Source organism: Salvelinus namaycush, chromosome 31 (assembly GCF_016432855.1).
Source record: "Salvelinus namaycush isolate Seneca chromosome 31, SaNama_1.0, whole genome shotgun sequence".
In the NCBI taxonomy this organism is placed as follows: domain Eukaryota; kingdom Metazoa; phylum Chordata; class Actinopteri; order Salmoniformes; family Salmonidae; genus Salvelinus; species Salvelinus namaycush.
In genome coordinates this window covers 2,582,064-2,603,997 of record NC_052337.1, presented here as the reverse complement: position 1 = coordinate 2,603,997, position 21,934 = coordinate 2,582,064, and the positions used below count along the sequence as shown (strand labels likewise).

General features: G+C 45.5%; 1 protein-coding gene across 1 annotated transcript in view; it reads left to right on the top strand.

Moving 5' to 3' along the window:
* Positions 1–21,934, top strand: part of LOC120026146 (WD repeat-containing protein 7) — a 267,089-nt gene that overhangs the window by 13,322 nt on the left and 231,833 nt on the right. The window contains exons 3-11 of the mRNA XM_038970967.1: positions 3,249–3,355; positions 5,658–5,736; positions 5,902–6,076; positions 7,568–7,644; positions 7,923–8,042; positions 8,336–8,481; positions 12,311–12,413; positions 19,063–19,210; positions 19,490–19,738. Of these exons, the coding sequence (XP_038826895.1) occupies positions 3,249–3,355; positions 5,658–5,736; positions 5,902–6,076; positions 7,568–7,644; positions 7,923–8,042; positions 8,336–8,481; positions 12,311–12,413; positions 19,063–19,210; positions 19,490–19,738 (1,204 nt within the window). The remainder of the gene's footprint in view (positions 1–3,248; positions 3,356–5,657; positions 5,737–5,901; positions 6,077–7,567; positions 7,645–7,922; positions 8,043–8,335; positions 8,482–12,310; positions 12,414–19,062; positions 19,211–19,489; positions 19,739–21,934) is intronic.

Genomic DNA, 21,934 nt, shown 5'->3' with positions numbered 1-21,934 from the left:
ACATGGTTAGCAGATGTTAATGCGAGTGTAGTGAAATGCTTGTGCTTCTAGTTCCGACAAAGCAGTAATAACCAACAAGTAATCTAACCTAACAATTCTACAACTACTACCTTATACACACAAGTGTAAAGGGATAAAGAATATGTACATAAAGATATATGAATGAGTGATGGTACAGAACGGCATAGGCAAGAGGCAGTAGATGGTATAGAATACAGTCTATACATATGAGTAATGTAGGGTATATAAACATAAAGTGGCGTATAGCATCATCTGTCCGTCAACGATTCATCTGTGGGAACGTGACGGCTCTCAACAGCAGAAAGAGCTGGCCCCTACTATCCGAGAGATTGTTTGTGAGGAGATTATCTGCCCTCGACATGCAATTTAAACGGGTAAATGATTCACTCGCATTGCTCACTTCTGAAGTTGGATGCCTATTCAACTGAAGCGGAGAGTCTGGAGAACACAGCCAATGATTATAGAGGGGCGACTCCATCACCTGGAAACAGCGTGAGCTAAACTAGAAGATTGATTCTATCTCCCAAAAAAGGAGAGATCGCTTGCAAATCATTCCCGTAAACTCAATGTGCGTGTCTCAGGACTTGAAACGGGTGTGGAGGCGGCCAACCCAACATCCTTCATTAGCAATATTTTCTATAAACTGTTCAGGCGGGAGAAGCTGGGTCCCATGTCGCTAATTAACATTGCGCACCGTGCAGGTCCTCTCCAGAATGGGTCTCGCTCACAGGAGGCTGGTGTCACCTTAATTGGGGAGGACGGGCTCATAATAATGGCTGTAACGTTTAACTGGAACGGTATCGAAGTGATAAACGTGTTTTGATACCATTCCATCTATTCCATTCCAGCCATTATTATCTGCTCACACTCCTCTCACCAGCCTCCTGTGGTCTCGCTGTATGATTGTACGAATCCACAGCGAATTGTTCGCCTTGCAACCGGAATCGGGGGCTCCTGACCTACGCTGAGAAGAGGATCAGTATAAACCCAGATCTGACTGTTGAAACAACAGAAAGGTGACCTACACTGAGTGGAGATCCCAGCTACGCGAGCTAAATCTTGAGATGAGGCTTCATCCACCCGGGCAAAACTCATCTTGACCTTTTTCAGAACACAACACACGTTATCCAATGCCATGGAGGCTCAAGACTTCTTGGAGAATCGCATCAAACCCAAACACACAAGGGGAGCGAGTGGACAGATGGGATCCCAATATGACTTGCTCAGTATTCCGCGGTGTTCTATCCACGCACGTCACGCAGCCTAGCATATGGCGGCTGTATGCTGCCCTCAGCATAAGACGATGATTAGGACCCCCCCCCCCCCCCCCCCCAAGTGGATACAGGAACACTATTGCTGAGCATTGGCCTGTTTATTATTATATTGCCTATGGAACAGGAGGACATTAACACACTGACACAATGCCAATTAAGGAACAATGGACAATATTGAGGTGTCAATAGGACTGGGGCAGATGCACGATTTGAGAGCATCCTGTCGGGCTGTATCACCGCCTGGTACGGCAATTGCACCGCCCCTTATCCACAGGGCTCTCCAGAGGGTGGTGCGGTCTGCCCAACGCATCACCGGGTGGCAAATTACCTGCCCTTCAGGACACCTACACCACCCGATGTCACAGGTAGGACAAAAAGATCATCAAGGACATCAACCACCCGAACCACGGCCTGTTCACCCAGCTATCATCCAGAATGTGAGGTCAGTACAGGTTAATCAAAGCTGGGACCAAGACTGAAAGAAGCTGTTTTTCTCAAGGCCATCCGACTGTTAACACAACTGTTCATAAAGGTTCATTTGGTGAAGATGTGAATACAGCACTAATTTTGCTTTTATGAAGAACAAGGTAAGGGGCCACCCATTCACTCACTATCACCCACTATCTTTGATAAACACAGATATTAAACTGTTTAACAAAATGGTGTCTTCCCGTCTCGAGACATAATTACCCAAATTGCTCCACGCGGTTTTGTTAAACTTTATTCTCGGCCTTCCGAGTGGCGCAGCGGTTTAAGGCATGCAGTGCTAGAGGCGTCACTACAGACCCGGGTTCGATCCCGGGCTGTATCACAACCGGCTTTGATCGGGAGTCCAAAAGTGCGCCGCACAATTGGCCCAGCGGCGTCCGGGTTATGGGAGGTTTTGGCCGAGTGGGCTTTACTTGGCTCATCGCGCTCTAGCGACTCCTTGTGGTGGGCCAGGCACCTGCAGGCTGACCAAGGTAGTCAGTTGACTTCCGGGTTAGTCGGCTGACTTCCGGGTTAAATGGGCTGGTGTTAAGAAGCGTGGTTTGGCAGGTCATGTTTTGGAGGACGCCTGACTCGACCTTTGCCTCCCGAACCCGTTGGGGAGTTGCAGCGATGAGACAATCGAAATTGGGGAGAAAAAGGGGTAAAATACAACGGGAAAATATATAATACTTTATCCTTGGTTAACCTCTGTCGCCTATTACACATCTTAGATGCTTCATACAGCCTTGGGCTGTATTCTCTCTCCATGCAGAAAACCGTTTTGATAGACTAGAATGGTCATATCTCTGGTCTGTATTGGAACATGTGGGACTTGGCTCCAATTTCATTCATATGATTAAAATACTATATGCTAATCCCTCAGCCATAGTAATTAGAGGAAATAGCTGTTCTGCTCTGTTCAGAATCACTAGAAACCCAGGTAATCTCCTGATCACTAAATCTCATTAGACATGATATTTTAATATATCAAGACAATGTATCTCAGTCGGTCGCTTATACATTGAAGATCATAGATAAATTATAAAATGAATCTAACCAAATCAGCCTTACTGCTTCCCCGATGGAGGCCTATGGGTTCATGTTTTGGAAACTTACATTTAAATGGATAATGTACTTGTAACCCCCCCCCCCCCCCCCCCCAAACATAAAATTACAAAACAAATAAAACATTTTTGGGCTTAGTTTTGGTACATTTGCGGTGTACAAATTATTTGTATTTTCCGGCCACCAGACCATTCACTCAACATAAAATCGTCCCGTGGCTGAATCTAGTTGCCTAGCCCTGATGTAGGCCTAGCACACCTGAGTGGCCTGTGATGTTGTAACTGTGTTAATTCGCAGGTGTAAGAGGAACTTAATGTGAACGTGAAACAGCTGTGTTCCTCAGTGTGACTCTGTCCTGTGGGTGGCCTATGGGTTGAGTGGTTTACCTGACTGTCCTGTCTCCTGTGCTGTTCTCAGATCAGTCCCAGGGCCATGTTGTTCGGTCACACAGCCTCCATCACCTGCCTGTCTAAAGCCAGCCCCTGCAGTGACAAGCAGTACATCGTCAGCGCCTCAGAGAGTGGGTGAGTAGTGAATACAGTAGGCCACAGGGAGCCAATCAGTTGTGTTGTGACAAGGTAGGGGTGGTATACAGAAGAGAGACCTATTTGATAAAATACCAAGTCCATATTATGGCAAGAACAACTCAAATAAGCAAAGAGAAACGAAAGTCCATCGTTACTTTAAGACATTAAGTCAGTCAATCTGGAACATTTCAAGAACTTTGAAAGTATCTTCAAGTGCAGTCGCAAAAACCATCAAGCGCTATGATGAAACTGGCTCTCATGAGTACGGTACCACAGCCTCAGAAATTGCAGCCCAAATAAATGTTTCACAGAGTTCAAGTAACAGACACATCTCAACATCAACCGTTCAGAGGAGACTGCGTGAATCAGGCCTTCATGGTCGAATTGCTGCAAAGAAAAGGACACCAATAATAAGAAGAAGATACTTGCTTGGGCCAAGAAACACGAGCAATGGACATTAGACCGGTTGGGATCTGTCACCGCTGTGTCTTTGTGAGACGCAGAGTAGGTGAACGGATGATCTCCACATGTGTGGTTCCCACTGTGAAGCATGGAGGAGGAGGTGTGGGGGTGCTTTGCTGGTGACACTGTCAGTGATTTATTTAGAATTCAAGGCACACTTAACCTGCATGGCTACCACAGCGTTCTGCAGCGATACGCCATCCCATCTGGTTTGCGCTTAGTGGGACTATCATTTGTTTTTCAACAGGATAATAACCCAACACACCTCCAGGCTGTGTAAAGGCTATTTGACCAAGAAGGAGAGTGATGGAGTGCTGCGTCAGATGACCTGGCCTTCACAATCACCTGACCTCAACCCAATTGAGATGATTTGGGATGAGTTGGACCGTGGAGTGAAGGAATAGCAGTCAACAAGTGCTCAGCATTGGTGGGAACTCCTTCAAGACTGTTGGAAAAGCATTCCAGGTGAAGCTGGTTGAGAGAATGCGACGAGTGTGCAAAGCTGTCATCAAGGCAAAGGGTGGCTACTTTGAAGAATCTCAAATAGAAAATATATGCTATTTTGTTTAAAACATTTTTGGTTACTACATGATTCCATATGTGTTACACTACATGACTCAAAGTATGTGGACACCTGCTCTTAGAACATCTCATTACAATATGTTGGCCATTTAATATGGAGTTCGTCCCCCGTTTGCTGCTATAAAAGCCTCCACTCTTCTGGGAAGGCTTTCCACAAGAAGTTGTAACATTCCTGCAGGGAGTGTTAGTGAGGTCGGGCACTGATTTTGGGCGATAAGGCCTGGCTCGCAGTCAGCGTTCCAATTCATCCCAACGGGTTGAGGTCAGGGCTCAATCAAGTTCTTCCACACCGGTCTTGACAAACCATTTCTCTATGGACCTCACTTTGTGCACTGGGGGCGTTGTCATGCTGAAACAGGAAAGGGCCTTCCCCAAAATGTTGCCTCGAAGTTGGAAGCACAGAATGTCATTGTATGCTGTAGCGTTAAGATTTCCCTTCACTGGAACTACGAGGCCTACCCCAAACCATGAAAAACAGCCCCAGACCATTACTCCTCCTCCACCAAACTTTACAGTTGGCACTATGCATTGTGGCAGGTAAGCGTTCTCCTGGCTTCTGCCAAACCCAGATTCATCCGTCGGACTGCCAGATGAAGTGTGATTCATGACTCCAGAGAACGCGTTTCCACTGCTCCATTATCTAATAGCAGCGAGTTTTACACAACTCCAGTCGACACTTGGCTTTGCGCATGGTGATCTTAGGCTCGTGTACGGCTGCTCAGCCATGGAAACACACTTCCTGAAGCTCCCGCCGAACAGTTGTTGCGCTGACGTTGCTTCCAGAGGCAGTCTGGAGCTTGGTAGTGAGGGTTACAGTTGAGGACAGACGAGTTGTACTCGCGACGCTCTTCAGCACTCGGCGGTCCTGTTCTGTGAGATTGTGCGGCCTACCACTTTATGGTTGAGCCGTTGTTGCTCCTAGACGTTTCCACTTCACAATAACAACACTTATAGTTGACCTGGGCAGCTCTAGCAGGGCAGAAATTTGACAAATTGACTTGTTGGAAAGGTGTCATCCTATGACGGTGCCACGTTGAAAGTCCCTGAGCTCTTCAGTATGGGCCATTCTACCACCAATGTTTGTCTATGGGAGATTGCATGGTCGTGTGCTCGATTTTTATACACCTGTCAGCAACGGGTGTGGCTGAAATAGCCGAATCCACTAATTTGAAGGGGTGTCCACATGCTTTTGTGTGTGTGTGTGGTGGTAGTGATTGCTCTAATGTAGTCTATTCACGATCTGCTTTGTGTGCAGGGAGATGTGCCTGTGGGATGTCAACGATGGACGCTGTATTGAGTTCACTAAGCTGGCCTGCGCTCACACAGGGATCCAGGTAACGTATATGACCCTAACTTTTCTCACCACACGTCTGTAGTCCATGGCGCTTTTTCATGTCTGCTGTCTTTGATTCCTCGGTTTGAGGAGGAAGTGAGGAAAGAACTGGAACTGAGGAAACACCGATTGAGACAATCTAATCTCACTCTTCTCTTCTGTCTAGTTCTACCAGTTCACCATCGGTACGCAGCGTGAGGGTCGTCTGCTGTGTAACGGACATTACCCAGAGATCCTAGTGGTGGACGCCACCAGCCTGGAGGTCCTCTACTCCCTCGTCTCTAAGATCTCTCCTGATTGGATCAGCTCCATGAGTATCATACACTCACATCGCACACAAGGTAGCCTACTTCACGCTATACTATACAATACTATCCTATACTATGCTCTGCTATACAATACTATCCTATATTATGCTATGTTATACTATGCATCATACGCACACCACACACACACAAGGTCAGTCAACCATAGGGTTCCAAAATTTCAGGAGCTTTACCAGGTTTTTCAAAAATCCAATTTGGATGATTCCCAGAAGCAGTAGGGAATAAGCAGGGAGGGAATCCTCCCAAATGTGATTTTTGGAAATGTAACTGAACTTTGCACCCCTAGTCCTCCAGCACGGCTTACATCAGCCACTCTGTCTGCCGTCGAGGAACAGTCCACTAACGCTTCTAAAACTTGATTAGATCGACCTCTGACCATGGTAACGTTGTTCAACCGTCATGGTCTGTATTTGCCATGGTAACGTTGTTCAACCGTCATGGTCTGTATTTGCCATGGTAACGTTGTTCAACCGTCATGGTCTGTATTTGCCATGGTAACGTTGTTCAACCGTCATGGTTTGTATTTGCCATGGTAACGTTGTTCAACCGTCATGGTCTGTATTTGCCATGGTAACGTTGTTCAACCGTCATGGTCTGTATTTGCCATGGTAACGTTGTTCAACCGTCATGGTCTGTATTTGCCATGGTAACGTTGTTCAACCGTCATGGTCTGTATTTGCCATGGTAACGTTGTTCAACCGTCATGGTCTGTATTTGCCATGGTAACGTTGTTCAACCGTCATGGTCTGTATTTGCCATGGTAACGTTGTTCAACCGTCATGGTCTGTTTGTCATGGTAACGTTGTTCAACCGTCATGGTCTGTATTTGCCATGGTAACGTTGTTCAACCGTCATGGTCTGTATTTGCCATGGTAACGTTGTTCAACCGTCATGGTCTGTATTTGCCATGGTAACGTTGTTCAACCGTCATGGTCTGTATTTGCCATGGTAACGTTGTTCAACCGTCATGGTCTGTATGTCTGTATTGAGCCATTGATAGTTGATACAATCTGTAAACGCCTGCCTAAAACGTATCGGTCTGTGCTTTGCATTGTCACACAATTCTTGCTTTTGTAAAAACACTTTATTAAACAATTATAGCCACTGTTAGACTGACACTATGCCTGTGTGTGTCCTCGTCATAATGTGGGTGTGTCCTCGTCATAATGTGGGTGTGTCCTTGTCATAATGTGGGTGTGTCCTCGTCATAATGTGGGTGTGTCCTCGTCATAATGTGGGTGTGTCCTCGTCATAATGTGGGTGTGTCCTCGTCATAATGTGGGTGTGTCCTCGTCATAATGTGGGTGTGTCCTCGTCATAATGTGGGTGTGTCCGCGTCATAATGTGGGTGTGTCCGCGTCATAATGTGGGTGTGTCCGCGTCATAATGTGGGTGTGTCCGCGTCATAATGTGGGTGTGTCCGCGTCATAATCGTCATTATGTGTGGGTGTGTCCTCGTCATTATGTGTGGGTGTGTCCTCGTCATTATGTGTGATATATTTTCAGAAGACACAGTGGTAGCAGTATCAGTCACTGGGATACTGAAGGTGTGGATCATCACTCAGGATGTCAGCAGGATGCAGGTAGTGTGGGACCGCGGCACATCAGCCACTACTAGCTGCTGTTGTGACCATGCTGTTAGCTACCACACAATACTCCTATTAACCAGGATTCGTTCCAGCTAATGACTATTGGGACTAATTAGAGTAACTGGAACACATGCACACAATTCAAATATCTTTTACGGTTCTAATGTATTTTTCCGTGGATCCCAGGAACATTAGCGGTCGCTAAGTGGGATGGAAATGAATAATGAATTTGAGTCACCTCTAAGTGTGTTCCTCTTCCTGTTTCTCACCAGGATCTGGATCCAGTGTTTGAGGAGGAGTCTAAGCCCATCTACTGTGGGGGCTGTCAGAGCATCTCTTTCTGCACCTTCACACAGCTCTCTCTGCTGGTGGTCTGCTCCAAGTACTGGAGGGTAGGTGGCTAGAGCCCATGCTCCCTGGGTCTCTCCCTCACTGCCCTGGTTGAAACATTCATAGAATCACAGTGTAGACCTATCCCCTTAGATTAGGTCTGATTCTAGATCTGTTTATGCTGTATAACCAACTCTTGTGGTTGTTGTCAATATGACAATAGGAGTTGTGGCAAGACGACACAAACAGATCTGGCATCAGGCTACACTAGCGTAGCTTTGTGTTTGAGTCTTTGGCATGGGGGTTGCAACAACTCTTCATCTTGGACTAACGTATCCTGAAATGTTTGTGTCAGGTGTTTGATGCAGGGGACTATTCCTTGCTGTGCTCGGTGCCCAGTGAGAACGACCAGTCCTGGACCGGAGGAGACTTCATCGCCGCTGACAAGATCATCATCTGGACCGAGGACGGATGCTCCTACATCTACAAGCTCCCCGCCAGGTGAGGAACAACATCACCTGTATAGGAGACATGTGTTATGTTAGCCTGTTAGCCTGTTAGCCTGTTAGGCTGTTAGGCTGTTAGCCTGTTAGCCTGTTAGCCTGTTAGCCTGTTAGCCTGTTAGCCTGTTAGGCTGTTAGGCTGTTAGGCTTTTATCATGGTGTCTGTTATGTTGTCTGTTATACTCGTTGTACCCTTATACATCTTCTACTCACCTGACAACTATGAATGAATGTAATTATATATATTTTTTTTAAATGCACAGTGCAATTATCACGAATATATTTTTTCCCATGTTATATCCTAACTAGACAATAGGCTATAAAGGCCTGTGGAAAGTTGTCATGTAAATATAACCAGGGAGGATGAGCCAAACTAGACTCATTTGGTGAATTTGCGATGCCAGTTTGCGATGCCAGTTTGCGATGCAAGTAAGTTACGACATTTGAGATAGTTTACTAAGACATACAGAGCATTCGGAAAGTATTCAGACGCCTTCCCTTTCTCCACATTTTATTACGTTACAGCCTCATTCTAAAATACACAAAATACTTTATTTTTTTGGGGTCATCAATATACACACAATACCCATAATGACAAAGCGAGGACAGTTTAAAAAAAACTAAAACCCAGAAATACCTTGTATACATACACTACCGTTCAAAAGTTTGGGGTCATTTAGAAATGTCCTTGTTTTTGAAAGAAAAGCACAGTCTGTTTCTCAAACTAGTCACTCTAATGTACTTGTTCTCTTGCTCAGTTGTGCACCGGGGCCTCCCACTCTTTCTATTCTGGTTAGAGCCAGTTTGCGCTGTTCTGTGAAGGGAGCGTTATACGAGATCTTCAGTTTCTTGGCAATTTCTCACATGAAATAGCCTTCATTTCTCAGAACAAAAATAGACTGCTGAGTTTCAGAAGAAAGGTCTTTGTCTCTGGCCATTTTGAGCCTGTAAACGAACCCACAAATGCTGATGCTCCAGATTCTCAACTAGTCTAAAGAAGGCCAGTTTTATTGCTTCTTTAATCAGGACAACAGTTTTAAGCTGTGCTAACATAATTGCAAAAGGGTTTTCATACGATCAATTAGACTTTTAAAATGATTAACTTGGATTAGCTAACACAACGTGCCATTGGAACACAGGAGTGATGGTTGCTGCTAATGGGCCTCTGTACGCCTATGTAGATATTCCATAAAATAGTTTACCGTTTCCAGCTACAATAGTCATTTACAACATTAACAATGTCTACACTGTATTTCTGATAAATTTGATGTTATTTTAATGGACAAAAAATGTGCTTTTTCTTTCAAAAACAAGAATTTAAGTGACCCTAAACTTTTGAAAGGTGGTGTTAAGTATTCAGACCCTTTGCTATGAGACTCGAAGTTGAGATCAGGTGCATCCTGTTTCCATTGATCCTTGATGTTTCTACCACCACCTGTGGTAAATTCAATAGTTTGGACATGATTATTTTGGAAAAGAAACACACCTGTCTATATAAGTTCCCACAGTTGACAGTGCATGTCAGAGAGAAAACAAGCCATGAGGTTGAAGGAATTGTCTGTAGCGCTCCGAGACAGGTTTGTTCGAGGCATAGATCTGGGGAAGGGTACCAAAAAATGTGAACAGTATTGAAGATCCCCAAGAACACAGTGGCCTCCATCATTGTTGAATGGAAGATGTTTGGAACCACCAAGACTCTTCCTAGAGCTGGACGCCCGGCCAAACTGAGTGATCGGGGGAGAAGGGCCTTGGTCAGGGAGGTGACCAGAACCTGATGGTCACTCTGACAGAGCTCCAGAGTTCCTCTGTGGAGATGGGAGAACCTTCCAGAAGGACATACATCTCTTCAGCACTCCACCAATCAGGCCTTTATGGTAGAGTGGCCAGACAGAAGCCACTCTTCAGTAAAAGGCACTTGGCAGCCCGCTTGGAGTTTGCCAAAAGGCACCTAAAGACTCTCAGACAATGAGAAACAAGATTCTCTGGTTTGATGAATCCAAGATTGAACTCTCTTCCCTGAATGCCAAGCGCCACGTCTGGAGGAAACCTGACACCATCCCTACGGTGAAGCATGGTGTTGGCAGGGACTGAGAGACTATTCGAGGGAAAGATGAACGGAGCAAAGCGCAGAGAGCCTTGATGAAAACCTGCTCCAGAGCGCTCAGGACATCAGACTGGGGTCGACGGTTCACCTTCCGACAGGACAACGACCCTAAACACATAGCCAAGACAACGCAGAAGTGGCTTCAGAACAATTCTCTGAATGTCCTTGAGTGGCCCAGCCAGAGCCCGGACTTGAACCCAATCGAAAATCTCTGGAGAGACCTGAAAATAGCTGTTCAGCGACACTCCACATCCAACCTGACAGAGCTTGAGAGGATCTGCAAAGAAGAATGGGAGAAACTCCCCAAATACAGGTGTGCCTAGCTTGTAGCGTCATACCCAAGAAGACTCAAGGCTGCAATCACTGACAAAGTGCTTATACAATGTACTGAGTAAAGGGTCTGATTACTTCTTTAAATGTGATATTTCACTTTTAGGTTTTTATTAAATTAGCAAACATTTCTAAAAACCTGCTTTTGCTTTGTCATTGTGTGTAGATTGATGAGGGTGGGGGCGATTTAATCCATTTTAGAGTAAGCCTGTAATGTAACAATGTGGATTAAGTCAAAGGGTCTGAATACTTGATTGACGATAGGCCCGGTTTTCCTGAAGTTGCAAGACATTGCAAGCTAAGAAATTGCGAGATAATGCTTTGCGAGATAAAGCTTTTTATTAATACCGATGGATAGGCCTAGTGCACGATCCTGACTGTCTGCCTGGTGGCCGACCTGCCTTTATTGGTGCCCCTCCCCTCTCTCTCTCTGTTCCTCGCTAGCTCGCTATGAAAGATGCGTGTGTCTCGGAAGTACGACAACTAATCGGTCTTCTATGTTCCCAAAATACTGAATCTTAGGAGTCGAGTCGTCAATTCCTAGTGGAATCAACTCTTGACACAGAATTGGGAGTCAACACCGGTAGTAGACGTGCAAGGACTCATGTAATCAATTATTTTGGAGTCCACTCTCCACCACTACGTCATCGTCGTTAACAATTGGAAAAATGGCATAGAAAGGCAAGCGACAGCAGTTCCTATATGGAATTGCGGTCCAGTGATGGTAGTACAGGTGCGATGCTTCACCATCTGAAAGGGACGTAAACCCGAACCATTGCTGGCAGCAGCACAGCTGCATTGTGGTTCTTTTATGAACTTATCGTTTTGTGCAGTTAGAAAGTTAAGTCAATTTATCACATTACTATTGACTACCACCCTTGATTTTGATTGGTGCCTAAAGATGATACACAGTATTGCTGTCAGCTATGATACATGCGTGGAAAGGAACTAGTTTCCCAGGAAGCAATAGCCAATTTTCAACTATATTCATGTTTGTGGAAACTTTGAACATACGAGTTATATGTAAGAGTACCTGGACTAAACCAAGTTTTATTTCACTTCCTCTTCTATTGGATTGTGTGCGTCTGGTAAGTGGCTCTGAAAATCTTTTTGATATTTGCCACTATGGTTTTCACTTGAGACTAGCGGTGTTAGTTGTAGTTTGGTTTGGGTTTAGCAGGGAAACCACTAGTCAGAAAGGCTGTTCGTCTTCTACGTGCCAATCCGTAAGAAACCATTCTGAGGTGGATTTCCCTGTTAGGTTTAGTTTGTTTTACAGGTTTGTGTGTTTTACAGTTGGATTAGTTAGTTCTAGTTTAGTTCATTTGTAGGCAGTCAGAGAAATAACTAAACTGGGCTGACCTCTGTTCCTTTCTCTCTCTCTCTCTCCCAGCTGCCTGCCTGCCAGTGAACACTTCCGTACTGATGTAGGAAAGACTGCCGAAGGCTCCATCCCACCTCTGGTGTACAGCATCGCGGACCGCACAGACAAACAGGTTACTCCTCTCCATCCATCACTCTAACACACACACACACGCACACACACACACACACAATCACTCACTCTCAGTGAAGAGCTTTCTGGTTTCAAGACAGAAATAAGATCTGTTTTGAAGTAATGAATTACTTTTTGTTACAACAAAACCCTGTCCACCTCCATGCTCTCTCTCATGTTGAAGAGAGTCAACAGCACTGCTAGTGTCAGTCCTCTAACTTGGTAACGGACTGTCTTTTGTTGTTTGTCAATGTCTTTGTTTTGTCTTTTAGGGTGCCAGTCTGTTAGCCCGGGGTGCCAGTCTGTTAGCCCGGGGTGCCAGTCTGTTTTTGTTTTCTCGCCAAATGTGACAATGAGTGGCAAGGAGTTGGCAAGAATGGCACAAACAGATCTGGGATCAGGCTAGTGTTGTGTGTACTGTATTTAATTTAGGATGTACATAGTCTACATATTCATTTCCTGTCTGCCTTTCTGTTGTTTTTCTTCTTATTGTTTTACTCTTTGTCTGTCTGTCTGTCTTATTACCCTCCCCCCCCTCCCCTCCCCACCCCAATGGGCCTTGCCCCTGATCCGAGGGCGTGTGCTCCTCAGATTGACGAGTCTGGTGAGGGGGTAGACATGGTGGTGCTGTGCCACCCTGCCAGCGGAGTAGACTTGGAGCTCTACACCCCAGAGCTGCTATTCCACCAGCAGCCTCTAGAGGCACCAGTAAGCTGCAGTGTACAGCAGGAGAGAGGCACACACTGGCTCTGTCCAGCAGGGGGAGCCCTCAGCTCTCAGTCACAGATTCAGCACATCCACTCAATGTTCAGAGATGAAGCATGCAGACCGGGGATAGGAAGATGTATGTTGGTGTGATGTTATGGGGCAATTACCGATAACAACATTTAGTGCCCCATGTATAGTATACTAGTGATTTGATCAATACCATATTTGATGTTGATTAAAAGTAGACACAGCGATATGACGTAGCTGCAGAACGTAATCAGCGTTGTGGGGCAATTTCCGCAACAACTACGAGCTTTAAAGCACGAGGATCAACTTCTCCCCTATTTTGGTCCCGTGACTAACAGTGTGAAGCCAACCCGTGCACATGCTCAGATACTGTGTGAGAGTACAGTCTTGCATCTTGCTCATCTCAATGTCTGCGGTGCTGCTCGTGGGCAATGTAATTTCGCTGAGTCTATTTGCAAATTGCTATCCAAAAATGTTACTAATATAGTCTTTGATCTGTATTATCTTGATGGAGAGACATGCCTGATAATCGATCTGTAATACATTGATCTGAATTCCGATTGACTCGCATGCTTTGGTTTATGATATATCAGCCAATCAAAATCAAATCTCCAAAGCCCCTTTTTATTTAGTAAGCTGAACAGCGATTGGATGCCTGACCCTGTGACGTGTGCACCTCTACGATGCTGTCTTTCTGATTGGCCAGTTCTCTCAACTCACTCTGGCTCACCTGATTCCATGCTCCTCCCACTAAAATCTCAAAATCATCAATCTCATCTTGGTCTTCACACTGGTGCAGATGCATGCCAAGTCCCTAAACTGCTTTCCCTCTGGAAATCAGATCAAGACATAGATAATGATACATTGATAACAGGTAGACCCAGTGGAAGAAGAGTGGAAGCCATTCTTAGGTTCTTGTGTGTTTTTTCCCCCCTTTCTATTCTCTAGTCATTCTCCAACACTCCAGTGCCTTTGTCTTAAATATATTTTTAAATCTTTTGGATTGAGTTAATCTTTCACATCAATCTTTGATTCGTTTTCTCTGTCTTCTCTCGTGTGTGTTCTCGTGTGTGTGTGTGTGCTTCTGTGTGACCCGATGGGCGTGGCACTTTGACTTTATTGTAGGCTATTTGTTAGTCAACTTGTCTATAATTAGATACATGCAGCTTCTCTGTCATTACTTATTGCCCTAAAAGACTAAATAAACCCTAAATAAAGCTCACCAAAAAAGATGTCGTACATCGATATAATTAATTTCTCAATTGAGTTGACACAGGTAAAGGTTTCTCTTTCATTTCTGCTTCTCTCACACAGAAAATAAGTTTAGGGACCGGGGATAAAATACATGAACTCAACAACAACAACAAAAAATGGAACATTTCCAAGTTCGACTGGTTTTAAGGGAGTTAAAATTTGAAAACAAGATGTTTCTGATAAGATTTCAGTTCGACTTGCATGCATATTTATTGTGGTTGAAATACTATCAGCTCTGACGATGCTGATAAAGATAGCACCTTTGCAGATGGTCCCTGACCACGCAGTCATTCTCTCAAGATGCTGAAATAAATAATATTTCTCCACTCGTGTTCCCGAGTCACAATTTGACTGCTTAATTCTGCAGGAGTTAACATTATATGAGGCTATGTGAGGGGTTATAGTTAACATTATATGAGGCTATGTGAGGGGTTATAGTTAACATTATATGAGGCTATGTGAGGGGTTATAGTTAACATTATATGAGGCTATGTGAGGGGTTATAGTTAACATTATATGAGGCTGTGAGGGGTTATAGTTAACATTATATGAGGCTATGTGAGGGGTTATAGTTAACATTATATGAGGCTATGTGAGGGGATATAGTTAACATTATATGAGGCTATGTGAGGGGATATAGTTAACATTATATGGCCGACATGATCTGCGGACGCGGCTAGGGATGCCGTCTGGGCCTGCAGCCTTGCGAGGTTTAAAACGCTGAAATGTCTTACTCATGTCGGCCAAGGCGAACGAGAGAGAACGAGAGAGTTTGGTTGCAAGTGTAACACGCATGATACTCTGAGCCCCGGGGTTCAGAGTATCAACCAACATCTTGAGCCAAGGGCAGACACTTGTTTTGAAGTTCGCAGGCGGGACTACCGCATCACTTGACCATGACCAACTCATGTCCGCTGGCTACACAAGCAGGACTAGTGCCGCGTTCAAATCATCTGGGAAGTGTTAAATCGGTTATCTCTGACTTCAGTGCGTTCGTGACAACTGGAAACTCGAGGTCAAATCATGACGTCAGTGATCTTCAGGTCGGAAAGAGTTTCCCGACTTGGAATTCCAAGTTGGATGACCTCAACTTTTTTTTTGTTTGTCTTCTCTCATTCGCAGCTCGTTCCCAGTTGTCTTGAACGCACTGAAGTCGGAAGTCGGAGATTTAGAGTTTCCAGTTGTCTTGAACTCAGCATTAAGCCTTCCCCAAACCACTCGGAATGAATGTTTCAAAAATAGACATTCATCCATGAGTCAAAGAGCAGTCGGCCGGATTCGAGCCCATGTCGATTCTGGCATTTATATATGTTAAGGTTACCAATCATTTATTCTACCTATTGATTGCCTTCAACATATAATAAAACAATTGATATTTAAAAAAATATATAAAAAAAATAGATCTACCACTTAATGTCAATTTATTATAATTCACATAAGAATTCAGCAGCGAAACGCTGTAGCCTCAACAACAAAAAAAGCCTTAAAGTAGCCTACATATAAACTCAGCAAAAAAAAGAAACGTCCTCTCACTGTCAACTGCGTTTATTTTCAGCAAACTTAACAAGTGTAAATATTTGTATGAACATAAGATTCAACAACTGAGACATAAACTGAACAAGTTCCACAGACATCTGACTAACAGAAATGGAATAATGTGTCCCTGAACAAAAAGGGGGTCGAAATCAAAAGTCACAGTCAGTATCTGGTGTGGCCACCAGCTGCATTAAGTACTGCAGTGCATCTCCTCCTCATGGACTGCACCAGATTTGCCAGTTCTTGCTGTGAGATGTTACCCCACTCTTCCACCAAGGCACCTGCAAGTTCCTGGACATTTCTGGGGGGGATTGCCCTAGCCTTCACCGTCCGATCCAACAGCTCCCAGACGTGCTCAATGGGATTGAGATCCGGGCTCTTCGCTGGCCATGGCAGAACACTGACATTCCTGTCTTGCAGGAAATCACGCACAGAACGAGCAGTATGGCTGGTGGCATTGTCATGCTGGAGGGTCATGTCAGGATGAGCCTGCAGGAAGGGTACCACATGAGGGAGGAGGATGTCTTCCCTGTAACGCACAGCATTGAGATTGACTGAAATGACAACAAGCTCATTCCGATGATGCTGTGACACACCGCCCCAGACCATGACGGACCCTCCACCTCCAAATCGATCCCGCTCCAGAGTACAGGACTCGGTGTAACGCTCAGTCCTTTGACGATAAATGCGAATCCGACCATCACCCCTGGTGAGACAAAACCGCGACTCGTCAGTGAAGAGCACTTTTTGCCAGTCCTGTCTGGTCCAGCGACGGTGGGTTTGTGCCCATAGGCGACGTTGTTGCCGGTGATGTCTGGTGAGGACCTGCCTTACAACAGGCCTACAAGCCCTCAGTCCAGCCTCTCTCAGCCTATTGCGGACAGTCTGAGCACTGATGGAGGGATTGTGCGTTCCTGGTGTAACTTGGGCAGTTGTTGATGCCATCCTGTACCTGTCCTGCAGGTGTGATGTTCGGATGTACCGATCCTGTGCAGGTGTTGTGACACGTGGTCTGCCACTGTCAGTCCTGTCTCCCTGTAGCGCTGTCTTAGGCATCTCACAGTACGGACATTGCAATTTATTACCCTGGCCACATCTGCAGTCCTCATGCCTCTTTGCAGCATGCCTAAGGCACGTTCACGCAGATGAGCCTGGATTCTGGGCATCTTTCTTTTGGTGTTTTTCAGTAGAAGGCCTCATTTTTTTTTGTGTCCTGAATTTTCATAACTGTGACCTTAATTGCCTTCCGTCTGTAAGCTGTTGTGTCTTAACGAGCGCTCCACAGGTGCATGTTCATTCATTTGTTTATGGTTCATTGAACAAGCATGGGAAATGGTGTTTAAACCCTTTACAATGTAGATCTGTGAACATATTTAGTTTTATACGAATGATCTTTTAAAGAAAGGGTCCTGAAAAAGGGATGTGTCTTTTTTTTGCTGAGTTTAGTACTGCTTGGTTTACAAACACTGCTTCAAGCTGCCACCTGGTGGCCATTCTAAACATATTCTTCTAATATTCAAATCTTCCTGCTTCAGGGTTGATTATTTTCCTCCTGCGACGAACGAGGTCAAATTAAGATCTGACTTCTGTATATACATAAGCCTGTCAACCTACACAGATTTGACATATGGTAAACAGTAAGGAACTTCGTACATGCTACGTTTGTTGTTCAGTCCGCTGATTTCCATGCTAGTAAACTTCTGATGTACCTTTTTTTAAATTTTATTTTATATTCAGGCAATGATCAAGGTTCTTTTTTAAGAGGGCCTTCATTTAACTATCACTTCTGCCTTGTTTTGTTTCCCAGACAGTGTCAAGTCAATTGACTGTAGTCTGAGCATCTACCTCAACATCTAGCAACCTCATATTAGGCGACCTCATGTCAGGTGACTGACTACCTGACTACCTGGCCACAGAGTGTCTCCTCCATTAGACATTACAGGGATCCGGTTCCATCCCGTCTTTTTCTGTTACCTTGACAATCACATGAACCAGGACTTCCTGGAAATGGTGTCAGCGGGCAGGTTTCCAGGTCGTTAGGTTGTTGTTAGGTTGTCGTTAGGTTGGTTACCACTGTGCCTTTTTTCTACTGCAGTCAGGAACACAATTATAGCAGTGTAAATAGGTCAAATGAAAGATCAAAGTTTATGTCCCAAATGGAGCACACTTCCCTACGTAGTGCACTACTTTAGACCAGAGCCCTATGGCACCCTATTCCCTACGTAGTGCACTACTTTAGACCAGAGCCCTATGGCACCCTATTCCCTACGTAGTGCACTACTTTAGACCAGAGCCATATGGCAGCCTATTCCCTACGTAGTGCACTACTTTTGACCAGGGTGCAATTAGTTTTACCGGGCAAAGGGTCAGTTAGTGAAGGACCATTAACCAACATGCATAACTATCGATGTTCAGTCCTGCTCGATCTGTTAGGTAGGCAAACAAAAACAAAAACAGATCCTGAATTTTCAGAAGTCTCATATTTTTGTTCACGGCACCAGTGTTCTGCCTCAACAATTTATTGTGTCTAGCTAACTGGTTTGTATCCAGATGATTCAGTGCTTTGCTGTCCAGAGAACTGAGTTAGGGGATATTTTAGTATGGGGGGGTGGATCCCTGCATGTACTGTAGGTAACCCTGTTGGTAGTTGAGTACGCAATCCGTTCTTCCAGCTTGGCATCCTCTTAATATCACAGTGGTGTTTTATAGTGCTAAACGTTAACAGCACATCACAATGCTCCCATGGCATGAGATCATGTCCCCTTGCAACGCCGGCTTCCCCTTCTTGTACACAGCAGAATATAATATTCTGGAGTTTTTTAGATCCAAGACTACGGTATGCTGTCCTGCTTTCATTCTCACCATTTACTATCCTTTAATACAATCCCTGTAGTTGTTTATCGTTAGGACTAGGACTAGACCATTTATCTCACAGCACAAATAATGGTATTGGCATGGATATAGGACGGTGTAGGTGGCTCATGTATGTATGTTACATGGTACTGTGCTTTGCCAGAGACGGTAATGTCCTGCCGTAGATATGACCCTGAACACAGAGATAAAATACTAGTGTTCACATTCTAGAACACTATTTTCCCTCTAACGTTCTATGTTCCGTGTTCCAGCTGCTCATCTGTCCCCCGGTGACACGGTTCTTCTACGGCCGTCGGGAGCCCTTCCACAAGCTGCTGGTCCAGGGAGATTCAGCCGGACGCCTCACCCTCTGGAGCATCCCAGACACCTCGCCCCTGCAGCCCCTCTCCACCGCCGCAGGTACCGTTTAGTCCACTAGGTGGCGGAAGCGTCCCAAGTCTGTAGGGATGCTGTGGGTGAGAATTAGATGGCTGTTATGCCATCAGCTGGCAAAAACCAGTGAAATGAATCCCTTCCAGTGCAGGGCATGTGTAGTACATTCCTTATGGTTCATCTTCATGACTATGCAATGCCACTAAGCAAAGGCCCTTCTCTGGTGTAAGTCCGGTTGGATAGATGTGTCTGTTTTGGGTCTGTATATAGTTAATACTGTTGTTCTCTACTTCCCTGTTCCTCCAGAGCTCCAGGTGTCCTCCACCATCTCCCTCCAGGAGGCCTTTGATAAGCTGGCTCCCCCGTCGGCGGGCATCATAGACCAGCTGAGTGTGACGCCCGGGTCGGAGGAGCCCATCAAGGTGACGGCCAGCGTCTACATCCCCTCCCAGGGCAGGCTGGTGTGTGGCAGAGAGGACGGAAGCATTATCCTGGTGCCCGCCACACAGACCGCCATCGTACAGCTGCTGCAGGGAGAACACATGCTGCGTAGAGGTGAGGGAGGGAGGGAGGGGGGGGGGGGGGGTCAGGGGAGAGTGTGGGTGAAGGAGTGGGGGTCAGGGAGAGTGTGGGGGTGAGGGAGGGGGGTCAGGGGAGAGTGTGGGTGAGGGGGGGGGGGGTCGGGGGAGAGTGAGGGAGGGGGGGTCAGGTCCTAATGTTCTGGTACTCAGGGCTCTATTGTCCCTCCATCAGGTCCTAATGGCCTGGTACTCAGGGCTCTATTGTCCCTCCATCAGGTCCTAATGGCCTGGTACTCAGGGCTCTATTGTCCCTCCATCAGGTCCTAATGGCCTGGTACTCAGGGCTCTATTGTCCCTCCATCAGGTCCTAATGGCCTGGTACTCAGGGCTCTATTGTCCCTCCATCAGGTCCTAATGGCCTGGTACTCAGGGCTCTATTGTCCCTCCATCAGGTCCTAATGGCCTGGTACTCAGGGCTCTATTGTCCCTCCATCAGGTCCTAATGGCCTGGTACTCAGGGCTCTATTGCCCCTCCATCAGGTCCTAATGGCCTGGTACTCAGGGCTCTATTGCCCCTCCATCAGGTCCTAATGGCCGGGTACTCAGGGCTATATTGCCCCTCCATCAGGTCCTAATGGCCGGGTACTCGGGGCTATATTGCCCCTCCATCAGGTTCTAATGGCCTGGTACTCAGGGCTCTATTGCCCCTCCATCAGGTCCTAATGGCCTGGTACTCAGGGCTCTATTGCCCCTCCATCAGGTCCTAATGGCCTGGTACTCAGGGCTCTATTGCCCCTCCATCAGGTCCTAATGGCCTGGTACTCAGGGCTCTATTGCCCCTCCATCAGGTTCTAATGGCCTGGTACTCAGGGCTCTATTGCCCCTCCATCAGGTTCTAATGGCCTGGTACTCAGGGCTATATTGCCCCTCCATCAGGTTCTAATGGCCTGGTACTCAGGGCTATATTGCCCCTCCATCAGGTTCTAATGGCCTGGTGCTCAGGGCTCTATTTTCAAATGCATTCAGAAATCACATCAAACACTCATCATTAAAACAGTGTGTGTTTTTGAAAGTCACCTCACTGTGGTTGAAACAATGTGAAAACATGTGTTTGTGGTCGTGGTTGTTTTGAAACAAAAACACAATGAAAAGGACAGTGCTTTCTAAGGGGATGATTCTTTCAAATCACCCATATGCATATTAGTGTTTATGCATAAGCTTAGACCTATATGTGAGCCCAAGCTCCCAAAACAAATCCTGATTTTTAAATTAATGATTGTGCCGTTATACAGTACATAGCCTACCGCGGGCAGAAAAGTGTGTTACTGGTTTTAAGGTACATAAATTGGTCTAGCCTAAATTTAACGTTTTGATTTGCCTACAATTATAGTGAATTTGATTTTGAATAGCCTAGTAATAGGGCATTTTTTATATATTCATAACTATTAATAGGCTGACACGTGACCTTTGACAAACAGAATATCACCGAGCGTTTCCATCTCCTCCCCTCTCTCGCTGCTTTCTCCAGCGCGTGGAGAGAGAGAGAGAGGGGCTTGTCAACAGTTTAATGAAATGTGTTTTTCTTGTGATTTTTTTTTTTTTACTGTCTATGTTCCCAAACAGATTTTAACCTGGTTTCCCAAATTTTTTCACTGGGTCGCTGCAGGAACTAGGTTGGGGGAGTCCATGGCATACAGAGTTTGGGGCGGGAATATCACATGTCATCGCAGCAAAATGACCAGAGTAACCTACTCACCATGAGTTGAAAAACGTCCCGTTGGGAAAATGGCCTCCATGCCCTATTTCAGTTCATACAGATTACTGGTGTTTCTTCCCCTCTCTCTGTTCCTGCCCGTTGATAAATGGGACATTCTGAATCAAAACTAATTTTACATATTTGTAAAGACTAGATTAAATTGAGAATAGTGTGATGGGTGAAAATATGATCACTTTGCTGAGAGAACAGTTTGTGCAGCCTGAGACGAGGAACAGAGCGCAATATATTTTATTTGCTACTTTCTCAAATAATCAATAGCCTGTAGTCGCATCCTGCAGCCCATATATCTTGTGATTTCTTATGTTTGTATCATCAGGGTCTACAGTATTGGATGGAGGAGGGGGTGTGTGTGTGATTGTTTTACCACTGATTGTATCTCTGGATAAGAGCACGTACAACATTATAAAAAGGTCTTCTCTCGTTCCCAGACTGGCCCCCTCACCGCACCCTGAG